Raw genomic sequence first — 18,994 nt, forward strand, 5'->3', positions numbered from 1 at the left:
ACAAAATCCAATCAAAGACACTCCTCAACTATCATAGCCAGCATTTGAGTAATTTACTATTCAAATGTTCTATTATTAATTTTACCATATTGTTTTCAAATCGTCAATGAATAATATACTTAAAATCAAACTTTTCTATCAAAGTATGTTTCCATACTTTTGGCCTTGGGTGTACATACTTGTAAATTGTTAATTTCACATCCTATTTACAGTCAGGTGCAGAGATATTTCACCCATGCAGTAGGTATGTAGTATGCAGGGAGGTCAACTATCTCTCCGGCTGAATGTGCATTTTAATATTGCATTAGCCTAATAGCTTATTTTGACTATACGAAGTACTTATAACATTATTGTGCCATCAAAAATCGTCGAAAATAGATGACTTAATTTATGGACAGCCCCTAGTCGATTTTCTGTTACTTATTGTGCTGCTGCGCACTGTAAACTCGTCCGGTTTCGTTAGCTTCGTTTGAAATATGACAGTTATTTACTGTACTTTGAATTTTTGTTTTTGGTTTTGTTTTTTCGCAGTCTGTGTAGGGAGAGCTTTATAAAGCCTACAAGTAACCTGTAATTCGGTGTTTCTCAATTTTTCTAATAATCATATTTTTTGAAGTTAATGTTTTCTCGTGAGTTCTAAAGTTCCATGTTGTAGTTCAGAAATATAATGCAAAACAGACAAGAATAAAATGTCAATTTGGGTTTGAAATGCAATATAAAGTTAATATTTGATACGTGTAGCGTCTCAAACACGCTTTCTTTACAGTAAATGAGTCAAAAAATAAACTAAGATGACCAATTAATTATTCTGAAATGTTGTCATAAATAGAAGTACTTAGTCAGTTTCACATCTTTTCGGTTATTCTCATCTGTTGCCACCAAGTTGTTACTACTGCTAACAGCTAGGCATAGCTAGTAGTAGGTAACTCCTGAGAACAAAAATTCCCAGTTTAATTATTTTTCTCAGTTGTTACCACTGGGAACATGTAAGAGACAACAACTTGGTGGTAACTAGTGGTAATTACCCCTCATTATTCTTTAGCATCCCACGGTCCTAATACTAGCACAGTCACCTGCAATAATATGTTACTCTTCGATAGCCGCAAAAATATGTGACACACTCTTATCGCTTCTACAAATAAAATCGTGTTAGATATTTTTGCGGCCTTCGTTGTGTAACATATGATTGCAGGTGACTGTACTAATGCAGTGAAATTTAAATCGTTATTAAATGGAACAGACGAGTTGCTTTTCTTTAGATTTTAAAGCAAACAAATTCAATTCTAATTTCTAATACTACTTATTCAAATTTGTTTGAAAGAAAATTTTATTATTAACTTCTCTGTATAAAAACTTAATAATAAAATTTCTTTGGTGCTAAGAAGTACGAGTATTTTTAATTTGTTTTAGGTACGTTTGTTGTCATATCAACACATCCACGTCTTCGCAGTAAATATCTTTACATATGGTGCTACTTTACCGCACTAGTGCGATAATTAGCTTTACCGCACTAGTACGGTAAGTAGCACTTTACGTGCCTATGTCGAAAATCTAAAGGGCCATATGTACCTACTGTAAATTGTTGTGATATACACGTGCGCATTTCCTACGTATCGCACTTGTATCGTAATTTACTATAATAAATAAATCCATAGCACAACCCATTCAGGTTTCTTGACCCTATCATGCAATGTACAGTCGACGTCAAAGATGTTTACATTTTTCTCCTTATCACAAAGGAGTAAGGTGCAAAAGTATAAACATATATTTGACGCCGACTGTACGTACATACATACTTTTATAATATAAATATACCAAGTCAGTTTCACATCTTTTTTGCACCTGACCAGGTGCAAAAATTTTAATTTCATGCCTTGGCGCATACTTTTTGTGGTAATCTGACTTCCTAAAGTTCTAAAAAATATCTTGAATATTAAGGTTCTCTTGTTGTCATGTTGAATTGTTGATAGTGTGAGAGCATCATTATTTAGAAAAACAGAAAAATAAAACTCGGCATACTAAATGATTTATTATCTATATGATTTATTAGGCCGATAACTAGGCTTAGGACTTTTCGTAGCATACCGTGGTTCTAAAATCCTTGGAGCCGCCATATGTGAAATTTTCGAAGTCAATGTCAAAAAGTATGAAGTTATTTTAGGCTTAGGACTTTTTGAAGCATACCGTGGTCGCTACATTTTTTAACGCTTTTTTTTGAGCTATTGTCAAACCGTGTATTTTCCGTTTTTTGTAGGCCTTGAGGTTAAGGTCAATTCGCAATATTCGTCCCATTGATCTTCTTGAGACTTTTATGTCCTTCGCGAGTTTACTTGCACTTTGTGCTGGACGTTTTATTAGATTTCCTACACGTACCGAAGGTTTTCGTCCAGGTTTGGGCCTCGGTCGGCAAGATCCGGTTTTTATAAATCGTTTTATGGTCCGCGATATGAACTTTATATTTATATTTAGGTGTTTCAGTTTCCTAAGTATCTCGCATGGCCTATGTTTTTTCTTGTACAAATTTATTACGAGTTCGCGTTTTGCGTCCATCGTTGACAAATGTAGAAAACAAAAGATAATCAATCTGTCATTACGATTTATAGATACTATAATAAATACGCAATTTAAAAACTATAATAGTTCAAAAAGTTCTGAAGTATATTAAGAAAAAAAGAGTTTTTTAAAACTAGGACACTTATTATGCCCAACCCTGTATAAATCATTATATTTAATATGACATCATACTTTTTGACTTTGACTTTGACTTCAAAAATTTCACATATGGCGGCTCCCAGGATTTTAAAACCACGGTATGCTACGAGAAGTCCTAAGCCTACCGATAACATACCAAATACCTAAATCAAATAATGTAACACACGTTCTCATTCTTCCTTCACTAATCAATAACTAATAATGAGAAAGCGCATAAACTCTTTTTTTTTCATGGTATATTTCGCCTTTGTAATTCTGGTAAATTTGTCGCTAGTTATTTTGATGCTGCATTGTGTTCTGTGTACATTTGTTAGGTGTCGTTGTATTTTTTGTATCGTTTCATGTGAAAGTTGTCCGTTAGATGCCACACTGACTTTTGTTCTTACCTATATCAAAGAGAATAGATAGTATAGAGGGGTCCTGTCATAGTAAATTTTGTAGTCACAGTAAATTTACTGCCATCTATCGACACACGACTAAAACTCAAAATGAAAACGTATAAAATTATCAAAAAAATGTATACGAGGATACATCAAACAGTCTTTAGAATTGATATCAGCTAAACACATAATGATACGTTTTGATTATTGGTCATGATACATCACTTTTTGGTAATAAATTGCATAAGTAAAGACATAAATAAATTAATTACTTTTTATGTTATCGATAAACAATGACAGTAGGGTGGGTGATGTCTTAATATCAGTAAATTCAGGCAAGTTTTTGTGATCATTCAGGAACGATTTTCTCAAAATTTTTGGTGAAGAAGTCATAAAAATTGGTACTTAAATTAAAACTTGGGTTTTTAAGAATGAATTAGTATTTAATAATATGCTTGTATATTTTAATTTTCAGGCTAGGATGTCCTTTCAATGTTAAAGGTAGTAATTTTAGGTCTTCACACATTTATTTGTTCAATTCAGAAAAAATAATGGAAACATACCACAAAAATAAATATGAAAATATAAAATAAGGCCTATCAAACATTGTTCAATAAAAATCAGAAGAATCTTTTTAAGAAACACGCAATTAAATATAAAAATACCTAATTTTAAGATGATTTTGGGCCTCAGACCATGCAGTTTCCCAAGAATGCTGCGCAGAATCATGTGCTTGAATTAAAGAGTTGCGTATTGCGTAATCAAGAGTATGTCTTTTGCAATTACTTCACATTCTTTGATTCTTAAAAATCTCCTATAAATTGGCTGTACTAGCGATAAACTAAAAAAAGAAGGAAAATTAGTACCTAAAATTGTGATTTTTTTTTATGGACGAAGATGCCAGATTTTTTAATACTGAATATGCAGATAAACTAATAAAGAGGTTGCCTAAAAGTAAAAAATAACAGGATACCTGTAATTCCATGATATCATAGCGTTTCTAATTTCGTTTTGATTCCCCCTCGTATATATGGATAAATGATTTTATTATTTTTATATAATTTTGACCCATGTTCATTCACTGATATCTATGTGTTAAAATTGTTAAATATGAAACGGTGTCGTCACACCATCTAGCCGAGCATAGGCTAAAGGTGTGTGCGCCATCTATCCGAGAATGACTTTTTCTTGATTTCAGAGGCACGTTTTTTCCCTAGACTTTATTCATCTTATACGAAGTTACATATGTCTTTGCCTGTATCTTTTATTGTTTTAAATGTTTCTCACAGTTTGTGTAACCTGGACCGTGTTTTATAAAAGGATTGTAATCTGTAATTACTGTTTGCCTGTCTTCATAACAAATTATGTTCGTAATGTATCCTTGTTTTATTTCGGAACAGTTGGGGGTTGGAGTGCAATACATAGATAGAGTGTTGGAGTGCTGTCCGATTTTAACAGTATTAAATTTTCGAAAATACTGGGATCTGCACTCTTAAATGCTCCACTTTTAAATACATTTACTCCATTGACGTGGGTTTGATATGACAACAAATGTATAGATACATATTTTTTTTGGCAAACATTTTCGTTTTGGTACAAGCTTTTATCGCTGACTACTTTTCTTTCCACATGTAGCTAATATTCATCGATACAATTCTAACAACCCCCAACACAATAAGTTTGCGTTGTTTTATCACAGAGTTCCCATGGCGAGCTCCTGTCTCCATCATCAGATCCAGATAGTCTAACAACAAATAATATTGTAATAATAGCAGGCTTTAACACTGATAAACAACGCTAACACTACTAACTAATAAAAAAAAACTCCTAGTCCTTACAAACGTTTAAAATTATGAACAACTAAGTAACACGAATTATTTTCATATTGCAACAATATGCGCATCATTCAAAATTTGATTGCGCAATTAACAGCAAAACTCATAAATATAATTAAGTGTAAGCGCTCAAGGAAAAGTAGCAAGGTCGCCATTCTACCATTACGCCGTCGTATGCCGGAGCGCGGATCCGCGTACGTGGAAAATATTAGAAAAAAATAATCACGGCACACGAGAGGTTAAACGAATATTCGTATATTTAGTCCGGACGTGCATCCTAACTGTTGTTTTTTTTTAACAATGGTACTTTGCGTGCTTATTAATCTTATTATATTAAATTCTTTCATGCTAAGGCCTAACTTATTTTTTTTCACATCACCTATTCGGAAAAGGGCTTTTTCTTCCCCGCTAGGAGGGATCAAAGTGGTACTTTTCCTCCCTGCTTGGGGGGATCAAAGTGGCACTTTTCTGTTCTAGGACACTGTTTTTGTTATTTTTTGCATTCTTTTTTTAGCTTGAATAATATTTTGAAACAATAATTGTGTCAACACTAACATTTTTTTATTTTCCTCATAGTTGATGTGAAAAGCAGTATGTGTCACACGGTATCAAAATTATTTCGTCTTGGGCGTTAACACTTGAATCCCTCATTACGCTCAGGATTCTACTTTAGAATCCCTCATTACGCTCAGGATTCTACTTTAGAATCCCTCACTACGTTCGGGATTCTATTGTAGAATCCATCGCTTCATTCAGGATTCAATGTACGCCCTTGACGGAAATATATCATTTTGATCCCTTGTAACACAAACTACTATAGAATTCCGAACAGTCGAAAATAGTCATAAATGATTTGTTGGGCCGTAAAGCAAAAACAACTGGAATGACGTTGGTGACTGTATCAGTTGAATTAAGGTCCTGTACATAAAATGTTATACAATTTTGCAAAATGTAACTAATAAATGTAAATGTCGTCGACTTCCTCAGTTTCTTAACCAACGTATTAATATTTTCACAGGATTCTCGCGTAGCAACAAACTGTCACGTCACATGCGCGTGCATACTGGTCACAAACCGTACAAATGCACGTATTGTGACAAGGCCTTTTCACAGAGCAATGATCTCACGCTGCACGTCCGCAGGCACACTGGCGACAAGCCGTACATCTGCGAAGTGTGTGGCGACCGATTCATACAGGTAAGAAAACATGCTTATATTAATTTACTATTCCTTTCGTGTGTTTAGGAACGGAGGGGATTCAGAGCTAGGCAGAACAACAGCAATATACTTCAACTGGAATATTCCACGCTCAATCCTTATGAAAGCCTGCGGTCTAGGCTTCAACCCCTGTCTCCTGATTGACGAAGGGCTGTGATCCACTGCCTCGTACATCTCTAAGACCCATGAGCGAGGCGTTTATGACTGATAACATTTTATCACTTTATGACTGACAGAGCGTCAGAGTTTCATCATGTTATCTAATTTGTACCTGATTCATTTGAAGACTTCATGCACAAACATTAAACACAATCTGCGTGATACATGCATGCCCGTCTGAAATGTTTTCTTGAGATTATTGTTATTACAATGTTGGTAAAAAAATCCTCCTATGACAATATTTTTTGTTTAGGAAAGTGTATATTTTCTGCCGTAAAATGATTCTGTCCGATCACGAATCACACGAATGTTGACGACTGTATTAAGAAATGAATACACTATCAGATATATGTTTAGAGATGCCCTATAGTTAAGTAGATATTCGCAATTTTCAAAATTACTTCGCTTTCGAGGTTACCCCAATACTCCTTTACCCTGAAAAATATACGTATCTAATAAGGTACTATGCAGATCACAGACAAGACATCCTCCAGACTGAGCATATAGTAGCTCTACCCCCTCTGCCACTATATACGGTAGTTTTACTCCATTTTTGAGTCGAAAGTGTCTTTGTGAGACGTCCGTGTCTTTGAACGGACCAATCACGACACGGGACCTCGCTGACCTCGTCCCCCGCACCCCAGTATTTTTGGCAGCATCGGTTTCATGAAATAATTGCTCTAAACTCCGTCTAGAGGATTCCTAGTCTATGATGCAGATACACGAATCAGATATGAGAATGTTTTGTTTTGTTCCAGGGAACCTCATTGCACAACCATCGGCGCGCTCATGGTCATTTTCCGGCGTCGTCATCCGGTCCACATTCGAATGTCCAAGGACTTACCTATACATCCGTTACACCTCACGGCTAAACATGCCTCCCTAGTATAGTCGCGTATACTAGTCGTACATTAAAATAAATTATATTGAAACAAATAATTCCTTATAGCTCCCGAAATTATTAGTTTTTTTACATGTCTTCTCAACAGTTTTATTCTAAAAAAAATCTACTACATAGTTACCATCAAACCGAGTTAGTGTTAATTACTGGGATTTTTGTTACAGTTGTAAAATATATGGGAAAAAAAAACCCAGGTATTATCACTGGCGACATTTAGGTGGTAACTAGTGGGAATACCCAAATAATCAGACAACCATTAATAACACTATTCATAATGTGTCTGTAACAATTAAAATGTGTCGACAAAACTATGGACGGAGTGATTCTACTACGAGGGGCACACAGAAATGATCAGCAATAAAAAAAACTATCTGCAGGTTATATATAAATTATGATTTATTGTTTTTCAAAGTACGTTCTTGGAAAGGATATAAGTTTCGAAGGACCCGCGGTAGCGCAGTCCGAAGATAAGAGAGGGCTATGGCTATGTATGATAAGATTATGAGATTAATGGGGCCGACCTTACCTGGATGTAATTTAGACTGGTTGTGCCGGCCGACTAGATATGTGGTTCGTTTTCTTTTCTTCTTTCTCCCGTTCTCTTTTCACTGCTTATTTTTCGCTTTTTTTAATCTCCACGAGGAAATTTGTATTAGTTCTCGATTGACATATCTTTCATGACAGCAATGACCTATATTTTAAATTCTATTGCTTTTTTATTAGCGGTTAAAAAGGTCGGCAAAAAGGCGGGTGATATTGATATGAGAAATGAGGTCGAATATATTTATGAAAGAAAGAGTGAGCGATATGCATGAATGTGAATGATAATGAATGAAACGGGGCGCGAACAGTTTTTTTGCAATCAATGCATTTTTCCATTCTTTAGAACCATAAATAAAAGCAGTTTTTCTACTCTGAAGTAGGCGTTATCAAAATGGCCGACTTATAAACTTCCACGGCAGCAAATTTAACACGACAGCCTCAGAGTTTTTTGTCCGATGTAGGTAAATATTTTTCACATCACCGATTCGGAAAGGGGCATCAATCTGCTAGGAGGGATCAAAGTTATACTTTTCTGTTATAGGACACATTTTTTTTAATTTTTGCATACAGTTTTTTTTAGCTTAAATTCAATGTACGCCCTTGATGAAAATATATCATTTTGACCCCTTGTAACACAAACTACTATTGTTGATGTCTATATTGTGAATTTCCGCACTAGGAGTTCGTAGCTCTAACATCCTTATTGCAGGTCGATCACATGAGTCCAGTTGATGGCCAAATGAATAAATAGATAATTAGATACATTTCGATCGTCCGAGCAAGCAACAAGAGCGACATTGTAAATATGATTAGGTATGTATAAGCAAAGATAATTTGAAATACAGGAATATTGTCATGGTAAATTTTGTAGTCAGTACATTGAATGCCATCTTTCGACACAAATGATTAAAACTTTTAGAGCGCCATTTGATTATGATTCTTATTCTTTCACTTATATGTGTTAAATTTGTTAAATATCAAAAAGTGTCGCCATCTACACGATAGTAGGCCAAAGTTATGGCGCCATCGCTCGAAAAGATGGAACCATATCTTTGGCCTACTCTCGAGTAGATGGCGATACTTTTTGAAAGACACGGGTTAACCGATTCGTTGCGCGTTCCATTTTCGAAAACTTTTGGCTGTGGCGCAGAACAATCATTTCATGACACGGCACCCGTGCCATGCGCCATAGAATATGATGACACGCCTGCCGTGTCATCACTGTCATCAGCCATGTGTAAAAAATTATGTACTTTTTTTGTTTTTTGCACGGATTTAGACTTGATTGAGCTCAGTTGACATCAAACTAAGGAAGTGAACGGATTAGGGTGAATCAACTTTTAAGTGTTCAACGTCACACGTACAGACTCCCTGATCGATAATACAAATTTATATAAAAGTATGAGTTTTTTAGTATTCCGTTATGTTCCTATTATAGTTGAGTGTGCTCAGAGCATAAAAAGCTCAACCACGGCGTTGCATGAACAAGAGATTTGCTTTGGCAGGATTGGTCCTTAGGACCCAAGGATGGATTTAAGAAGTGGAGCTACCCAGATTTTTGATGCAGGTGGGGGGTGGGGGGGTTTTTAACACTTTCGCAACCAGGCAAAATTTCAAACAATACCCCAGAAACCGACAGTACTCGCTAGTCGGGCAACGACGTGCAACTCAATGCCGCACGCCGCGAACCCGCTAGTCGGGCAAGCGGCGGACGCTCAGGGCTGTGCCAAGTAACTTTCGTATAAGTACGTGGATAGAATTAAATCTGCTGTCTCATCTGTTTAGGCTCCTCGTTTTATCAATTATCACAATGCATTCAGTGGGGCAGTAGGAAATGAATAAAATCACACAAAGCCAAATCATCAACATTTATTAATATTGCACATCACAAACCATTACGGAATGGCTCCGATTGCAATTTTACACCGAGACCGGGTTGAAAAAAAAACCCGGGTCGCAAACTTCAAATAGATAAGGGATGGTAAACAACATCTCCAGGGTTAAGTGTATGATCACAGTAACTACATTCTTTTGTCAAAGAAGTTGCGACTTTATTGTATGTGTACGAACGTACTAATTATCGTAACTATTCAAAGCTACTTGTTACGTTTTGCTTCCACGCAGTTGCAGTGCAGTGCTGTTTTATGATGACTGACCTATTGTCTTTTTCTGAGAACTGCCGCTTAGAAGTTAGAATGTTGTTAGGTACTTAGTTGAATTTCTTGGTTTATTTTTCTCCGAAATTTGTTTCACAAAAATCATCCTATGAGTACCCATGAAATAGATGTATACTTACTAAATATTCGTAAACACAAATTAGGTTGTACGATTTACGAAAATTCTAACTCCTATTGATACATACCCGTGTATACAATTTCACGTATAGTGTAGTAAATGAAGCAAGTTGTTGTATGGAGACCCATGCATTAATTTCTCAGTCGATGAAATTTAGCTTGGTTATTGTATAGTATGAGCCGAGACTAACATTATAAATATCCAAAAAAAAAACACCCCTAAGTTAGGTAAAAACACAAATCTGATTATATATTGAACCGAGTAATTCCTCAGTCCAAAATGATTTTACAAAATAACTTATTTGTATCAGTATGTGATACTAGAAAAAAATCTAAAAGTTTTGTCAAACATGAGAATATTTTTTTATGATACTTCCTTTTTTTGACGCTCATTTTCATCGGAAAATTGCTCTGTCATTTTTTTCTTCTTATATGATCTTAGAATATAATTTGGCGCAGTGGGAAAAAAAATCCAAGAAAAATGCGTATCGAAATGTATGTATTATAGAACTATTAAAAACTGAGAGTGGAAAATTTTTAGATTTTCATTTTGTAGGTATAAAACGGCAATAAAATGGCATTCCAGTGAAAAAATTAGACTGAGCAATTTTCCGGTCCAAGACACGCCAAAAATTTTTATTTTATTAATACTGGTATTTCTGCTGGGATAATTTTTTGATATTTCATATATTGTTGCAATACGTTACATGAATATGTCTGGTGAAGAAAGTTTGAACGGAGCATTTTTCCGTAAAAAGATATTAACGATTTAAGACTTTAGGTATTTACTTTAATTCTAAAATTATTATTCTTTGGAAATTTATACAATACTTTTTATTTATTGATACTTTATCATACTGTAAAGTTTTTTTCTGGCTGAGGAATTACTGCGGGGTCCACTACCTTTATTTACTACACTAGTAACCAACTAATAAGAATTTTTATTTTGTAATCGCATTAGGTTAAGTAATTAAAAATACAAAGTGAAGTAATAAAAAATATAATAATCAACTGTACCAACTTTTCGACCACATAATAATCAGAAGACTTACAAATTTTTCTGTTAGTGGCAGTGGCAGCCCTGAGGTAGTGAAGATGCAATGCTTGCCCGCCTGTCGGGCACTTCGGCGTCGCGTGTAGGTTTATAGCTCTTGCCCGACTAGCGGGTATGCCGGCATCTGAGTAAAGTTTACGAGTGCCCGAGAGTCGGGTACGCGGTGTCGAATGTGTTAAGCTTCTGCGACGTCCGAGGTTAATAATTCTTTAAGTTTAGGTTATAAGTCAAGTTTAGTATCATTTTCAACTAAATCAAAGATGTAGACATAGATTTCATCGAAATCGGTTCAGCGTTTATTGATTTCCCATACAATCCTACACCTTACCTTTCATTTTTAAGGTATTTTTTTTTGGAATAAAAACTATCCGATGTTCTTCCCCGGGACTCAAACTATCTCTATACCAAATTTTATCTAAATCGGTTCAGCGGTTATTGAATCTCCATACAAATTTCCTCCTGCCTTTTCACACCCTTAAGGATGATTTTTGAGATTAAAAGTATGCTATGTTATTCCCTGGGACTCAAACTATCTCTGTACCTAATTTTAACTAAATTGGTTCAGCAGTTTAAGCGTGGAATTTAAAATAAAGTATTTTTTTTCATATTTTATGTGTTTTTACTTCGGAATGGTGTCATTATGATATCAGAAATGAATTCGGCACCCCCGATTTATACGAAAACGATACCAAACTTGGCCTAGTAGCTTAAATGATACAGATATCAAGATCAAGCTGAGAGCCCCCCCTAAAAATTTACTTCAAAAATCTCGGTGGCTCCACTTCTTGAATCCATCCTTGGGTCCTAAGGACCAATCCTGCCAAAGGAAATCTCTTGTTCATGCAACGCCGTATGTTAGGCCCAGCACCATCCGCTATTAATATTTTCTAGCATTTTATTACAAAACATGTAATTTTGTTTACAATTTACCCGTTCTTTATTGGTTGTCCAACAGACCAAAAGTTGGTTTTCCATAGTAGGACAGATTGTCCCCTTGCAACAGTGCACCATAAAACTTTGTAGTATGAAAAAAATACTGTTGTGGAATTGACATTTAAACACATAATCATTTTTATGGATAAGTATCATCAATAAAATATACCGATTTGTTATATTTGCATGTAACGGTATATGAATTTCGCGCGTTTTAAATTTTGTCCCTTGAATTATCCACGTCATGCAGGTCAACTGGACAACCATAAATTAGTTATGAACTCTAAATATATATAACGTAGCAAGATACTGGACGACAAGTTCAAGTTTCTGGTAAGCAGATAGGCCTACTCGCAATTTTGATTACACGAAACTCGCGGCGTCAGTCGGTCGAGTACTGTTGGAGAGTGTGGGTGGCTTAATTATATGTCCATCGGACCACTGGCATAAATACTTAACATATTACAATAAATTGTGTAGTACCAGATACTATTTCACTTATATTTTACCGTAAGGGTGAAATAAACACAAAAAATCTTTGGTATTTATTATACGGCTCAAAGTTTTAGCTAAGTCCCTCTGACAACTAGTCACTTGGACAACGGAAGTGGTTGTCCTTAGGACATTTTGGTTGTCTCTGGGACAAAAACGATGTGATAAGATTTTTTATAGCGTCTGAAACAAATTCAATAAAGTATCAGAAAGCACTAACATACATATATGTATATGTTGGTGCTTTCTGATATTTTATCAAATTTGTTTCATTTAGTACCCTCTTTAAGATTTATTATTAATATTTCCATTGGACAACCAGATATGTCTATGGGACAACCAGATATGTCTATGGGACAACTAAGTTGTCCCTAAATTGAAAAACAGATATCTTTATTTTTTTCTTTGTATATTAAAGAGCAGTTCATATTTTTTTAAAGATACAATAACACAATATAAAACAAAGTAGCAGGAGCAATTTTCTTACATTACTATAACTATTTCGCGTTTTAATTAAAAAATTCCGATTATGTGAAATAAGAGTTGTCCAGGGGACCATTTTTAGGGATATATTGTGAAATTTCGTGAGTATATGCCATATATAAAGTTAAAAATTATACAGCATTGTTTAATTAATGTAATTAAAATAATTGTTTACACAATAATTAATGTCTAGTATGTTTAAAAATGCTTTTGGATAGTGGTCCAGGGGACAGGGCAGATTTGGGCTGGTGTATTTTATTCGTCATATTCACTAAATTCTTAAAGAAACAGCTCTGCTTTATACATAATCATAAACAAGAGAAAATTATCTTTTAAATAAAATATATAAATATGGACAATAACAAATAAAAATAAAAATCCATAATTTCATAATGTGGACATTTAAAAGTTAATTCACCCATTAAAACGTTGTTTAAATATTTAGTAGCGCTTAAACTACGTGGTTTACTTGAAATGGCGGGTAAGTGACTTTAAAAATTCAGGTGTTACAAACCTTTTCTACTAAGTACCTATAATTTTTATATACGTCGGGTGACAAGCAAAAGTCACTAACTAACACCATATGCATTCAATATTTTTATGATTTCTCCTTGAATTATTCATTCGAGTCATATAGATAACAAATCATTTGTCTTGAATTACAAAAAGTAAACTGTTTATTCTAATATTTTTGATGTATACTAGGCATACATTTTTATTTTATAATAAAATACTTAAAGAATAACCCGATTCAAATTTTTCCTATTTTTTGAAACGCAAATATAATGTTTAGTGTTAACCAAACGGTGCTCTAAAACTCAAGTTTTGCCCCGAAATGGGCTTTAAATGTATGAAAGTTACAAAATATATGTTGAAAGATGCTTTGGCGTTGTTTGAACATCGTGAGTGAGACGTCCCAGCTTCATATTTTGACACACATGTCAAAACACACATAAAAGTAGTAACAGACTATCGCACCGGACCGCGACCTTGGTGCGGTGCGGCGCATTTATCGATAGTGTGTAAGCTTCCATCGCACATAATTATTATTAATAGTGGTGCGATGGGCATGCACGTCGCACCAACTGACAAGTAATAATAATCATACGTCGTTATCGCGGGAGCAACAACGATTTGACAGTAGTGTAAGATTATGACAAATAAATAATAACAGAAGTGACATTCCTATCGAGTAACGTTTATATGTACCTATGAGTTCAAAATGTAGCAGAATCTAGATAAAAATTTTGGTCATCTATTACTAAAATCACATAAAATACTTTCAGAAGTAAATAGTGATATAAATAATTAAATACATTGGTGACTTATTTTTCAAGTTGACACATTGACTTATAGGTATACGTTTACAAAGTGAAATACGAGATTAATTGACCTTTCCCAGCGAAAACTTTATGCTAGATATGAAAAACATCTTAGAGGTTTAAATGTGTAGGCAGTATATTCCACTTTTACAAAACAGACGTTCTGTTACATGTGTTCTTTGACAGGCTTGTTTTTGCCCCCGCGATAACGACGTATGATAATAATACTGGTGCGCTCCGCACCAATTTCCCTAGTGTGTAAGCTGCATCGCACCGTTTGACAGCTGTGTAAAATAAATGGAAATTTAGATGCCAAATATGAATGTATCAAACACTACCTAATCAGTGTTTCAGTGGATTTTAATAATTATGATATTCCCTAAAACACTAAGACATAACCCTGGAAATCCCGGACAATCGGGACAACCAAATATGGTATTTACTCGTTTTTTGGTTTTATTGTAACAGACTCTACACCTTTTTCTTATGGTTGTGCCATCCCGTTTCGGCAAGTTCGTCGGTAAATGAATTTTTGTCTCTAAGAGTGGACGAGCACATTCATTTGGCATTGGCAATAAAAGTTCAATTACACTTTTTCTGAAATCATACAGTGGGATTTTCGTATTATTTTTAATAACGTTAAATAGTAAAAAGCCATTAATAAGACATATTGGGATAATATGTATAATCACCTTTTTGTACCAACGTAGGGTTTTATGTTCACAGCAATAATAACTAAGCATCTGATCGTGCTTGTCAATTGATCGCATGTATTTATTATAGTGTAGGTACTTGTACGGCAGGTTTAAATTTGATATTGCGAACGCGGCGACTGGTACTCCCTACATACCCACTTTTATGTTCAGTGCTTACGAATAAAATTTCTCTTTTGTCTTGCCATTTGGTAACAACAATTTTTTTGTATGGCAAAACATATGCAAATTGATTGTTACGTTTTTACTAATTTAACATATAGATGAAAGAGTTTTTGAAAATCACATATAATTTGAAGTTAAATTGAAATATTGTTGTGAGATTTTATTATGATTAGTTTTTCAATGAATAATAATATTTAATAAGTAATGTTTAAGTCGTAAAAATAATGCAACTTGAAAAGGTTGTTAACAACTGGTTTTGAAAAAAATATACAATTTGCAGAATATTCCAGAGACGAAGGCTACAGGCTTGTTCTACCTGACAAACAATAATAATTTTGTTCGGGGTGAACCCTTCTGAAACTTAATTTGAAGAAGTTTTAATCGATTTTAAAATGACACTCCTCCCGGGTCATGCGCCACACGTAAAAAACATCGATGACCCGGCAGGCGTGTCATCAGCAACGAATCAGTTAAAAGATTGATAGGTGTCTTACGCCTGATAGTTTCGTCAATCGTGAGTAATCTTTTCTTCACCCATTAATATTATAGGTGCACACGGCGCACTAGTTGGACAAGTATTTGTCATGTGACAGGTCACTACTTACCTACTTCGTCTGTCACTGTCAAATCGTTTGCTAAATTTAAGCAATCGAATACATGTATGGGTTAGTAGCACGGGGTCTATTTCGCAATTCGTCTATGGAGCTACCCGTCTAATTCGCGAATGGTCTACTTCGCATTTCGTCTAAAATATCAGTTCGTCTAAAAAGCATCTGGTCTACTTATTTTCAGTAGCAAATCGTCTAAGTAGCAAGTTGCCTATTTAGCAACTGGTCTAATTGGTAACTGGGCTTATAATATAAGCAGTTTGTCTAACCTGCCACCTCTAGTTGGGTTGGGTCATTCATTAAGTAAAGCTTGTCCCAGAAAAAAATGACGCATGTTAATTTTCACAAAATCTTACACAACAGTTAAAAAGCAACTATTTTATTGTGTATTCTTGTTAGAAAATTAATAAACAACGTGTATGTACGCATTTTTGCAGTTTTAAACTTTATTACTCCAGACATTTCGTGATTTTGTTGTAATGCCTATCATCAGGTTTTGTACATAGGTCTCCGTTATTAATTTTTAAGCATTATTCAATTTCGGTTTGAAGTTTTCAACTGATATGACGTTAGTTTTATGTTTGAAGAGCTTCTGCTTCATACGAGCCGTAATTCAGAGCAGTTGGGAGGAATTAGGTGTTTTTCCACAAATTCGATATTGTTGACTTAGTACCACTTTATCGCTTTCTGGGATAATGGCACGTGGTCTAATGAGGCCAAGACAAAATATGAATGGTAACAACGTTTTTTTTTAAACACTCGGTTTAGTTTATATCGCCGTTACAGACCCGTTAACAAAATTTTAAGTGCTACATTTGCCACATAAACAGATCATCTGCCTTACGAGAACCTTCTTCGCAAATTTATTAATTTTAATTATCTTATACTCGTCTCTAGCGGTTTTTAGTCGATTTTTTTGTTGCAATTTTTTAATATTTTTTTCTAGGTGTGGTTTCCACTTCAGTTTGCTGTTTTGCATTTTTGTTAGCTACTTTGTTTGTTTGTAGGTCATTATAGAGTTACTCTTTAAGTCTTTGCACCTTCGATTTGGACGTTTTGCACTTTTAGGCAAAATATAGTACAGACAGAGTAGGCGTTTTTTGCAACGCAGAGATGATGTTCTCTATATTTTTGTTGGAAAACCAGGGCTTATGACCACTTCCAGTCCGCGGTCGTCTACCACCACTTTTTTGGAATTATTTTAACACCATTTGAACAGGTCTTACTGACGACATTAACGTCACCGCTAGTTTTTCGTGGAAATACCTCGATATTGTAAGTGTTAGTACAACATTTTATCATGTAGTATTTTCTGTGATGGCGATATCTTCGAAAATGTAAACGAAAGAGATTTATTGTTATAAACATACATCGGATTCTGAATCCGATGTATGGTTATAAAGAATAAGAAAACCGGTATTTTTTTACATATGACAATCTCTTTTAGCCTTTTGGTCAGAAGTCTGATGTGCAGCCGGTGTCGCGAGTGCCAGGCACTGCGATGACGTCTAACATCTATATTCACCGCTGGCAACCCTACCAGGAAGTAGTGTATCTATGGTGAGTATACCAGGTCTAGTCTATGGAACACTCTATGGTCATCACTGCTTCCGTACACGTAGCTAATGAACAGTCAGACTTTGCCGCCGTAACGTGAGGAACAGTGAAGTGTGTTCGTGAGGTTATCGAGGTTCATCCTACGAAGCAGGAAACCACATGGGATGGTTTCCCTAAAGCTGAGTATTCTCTCTCTCTCTCTCTTTAACATGTAACTTAAACTCATAACGTAACTATCTAACATTATCATGTAATGTCTCTATAATGCCTTGTATGATGTTTATCCGTAATGATGCTTGATATTGAAGTCCCCCGTGAGAACCATATTAAACTAGGCCCGAAGGCTTTACGCCGGGCGGTACTCTGGAAGTTAGACCCGAAGGCATGAGTGCTGGGCTATACTTGGTATATTACTCCCGAAGGCATTTGGGCTGGGATGTATGATATAGGCTGGTCCCGAAGGCATAAGTGCTGGGCAGCCGTTGTTATAGTGTCGACACATGAAGAGAGTACATGGAGTAAAGAAGATATCTTATGACACTGACGGGGACTGACTGACTGAACTCCTTTGGACTGTTTGGATTTTACGTGGTTATAACTAGTGACTCTGTTAACTCCCCAAAAGATATCCCGAGATGCTCAGTGATAACGGTGATGTCATAAATCACTTAAAACTACAGGTGGTGCGCTGGAACCCCCGCAGGCGTGGCCTATCCTGCGAGCACGAGTTTCCTGAGGGCAATAGATGCTAGAAACCCAGGCATAGACCAGGAGATAAAGGTAAGATTCAAACATCTTTATCTCATTCCATCGCGACGCATGTCATGTCTAATTTACTCTACCACTGTAGTTACATAACTTCCCATAAAGACAGGCGTATCGCGACATGGTGGAGATGCTGGGATCATGTCGCGATACGCCTGTCTTTATGGGAAGTTATGTAACTACAGTGGTAGAGTAAATTAGACATGACATGCGTCGCGATGGAATGAGATAAAGATGTTTGAATCTTACCTTTATCTCCTGGTCTATGCCTGGGTTTCTAGCATCTATTGCCCTCAGGAAACTCGTGCTCGCAGGATAGGCCACGCCTGCGGGGGTTCCAGCGCACCACCTGTAGTTTTAAGTGATTTATGACATCACCGTTATCACTGAGCATCTCGGGATATCTTTTGGGGAGTTAACAGAGTCACTAGTTATAACCACGTAAAATCCAAACAGTCCAAAGGAGTTCAGTCAGTCAGTCAGTCCCCGTCAGTGTCATAAGATATCTTCTTTACTCCATGTACTCTCTTCATGTGTCGACACTATAACAACGGCTGCCCAGCACTTATGCCTTCGGGACCAGCCTATATCATACATCCCAGCCCAAATGCCTTCGGGAGTAATATACCAAGTATAGCCCAGCACTCATGCCTTCGGGTCTAACTTCCAGAGTACCGCCCGGCGTAAAGCCTTCGGGCCTAGTTTAATATGGTTCTCACGGGGGACTTCAATATCAAGCATCATTACGGATAAACATCATACAAGGCATTATAGAGACATTACATGATAATGTTAGATAGTTACGTTATGAGTTTAAGTTACATGTTAAAGAGAGAGAGAGAGAGAATACTCAGCTTTAG

General features: G+C 35.7%; 2 protein-coding genes across 9 annotated transcripts in view; one reads left to right on the top strand and one right to left on the bottom strand.

The window, feature by feature from the left end:
• The window catches only part of LOC134803940 (zinc finger protein 28-like), a 36,840-nt gene extending 29,597 nt beyond the window's left edge, over positions 1-7,243 (top strand). Inside the window, exons 14-15 of one of the 2 annotated variants that reach the window (XM_063776767.1) lie at positions 5,946-6,124; positions 7,063-7,243. In XM_063776767.1, the coding sequence (XP_063632837.1) occupies positions 5,946-6,124; positions 7,063-7,176 (293 nt within the window). In that variant the 3' untranslated portion in view covers positions 7,177-7,243. The remainder of the gene's footprint in view (positions 1-5,945; positions 6,125-7,062) is intronic. The other variant, XM_063776768.1, reaches the window with a different exon arrangement.
• The window catches only part of LOC134803977 (keratin-associated protein 9-1-like), a 97,686-nt gene that overhangs the window by 6,638 nt on the left and 72,054 nt on the right, over positions 1-18,994 (bottom strand). The gene's annotated exons all lie outside the window — the stretch shown is intronic.

Source organism: Cydia splendana, chromosome Z (genome assembly GCF_910591565.1).
Source record: "Cydia splendana chromosome Z, ilCydSple1.2, whole genome shotgun sequence".
Classification (NCBI taxonomy): domain Eukaryota; kingdom Metazoa; phylum Arthropoda; class Insecta; order Lepidoptera; family Tortricidae; genus Cydia; species Cydia splendana.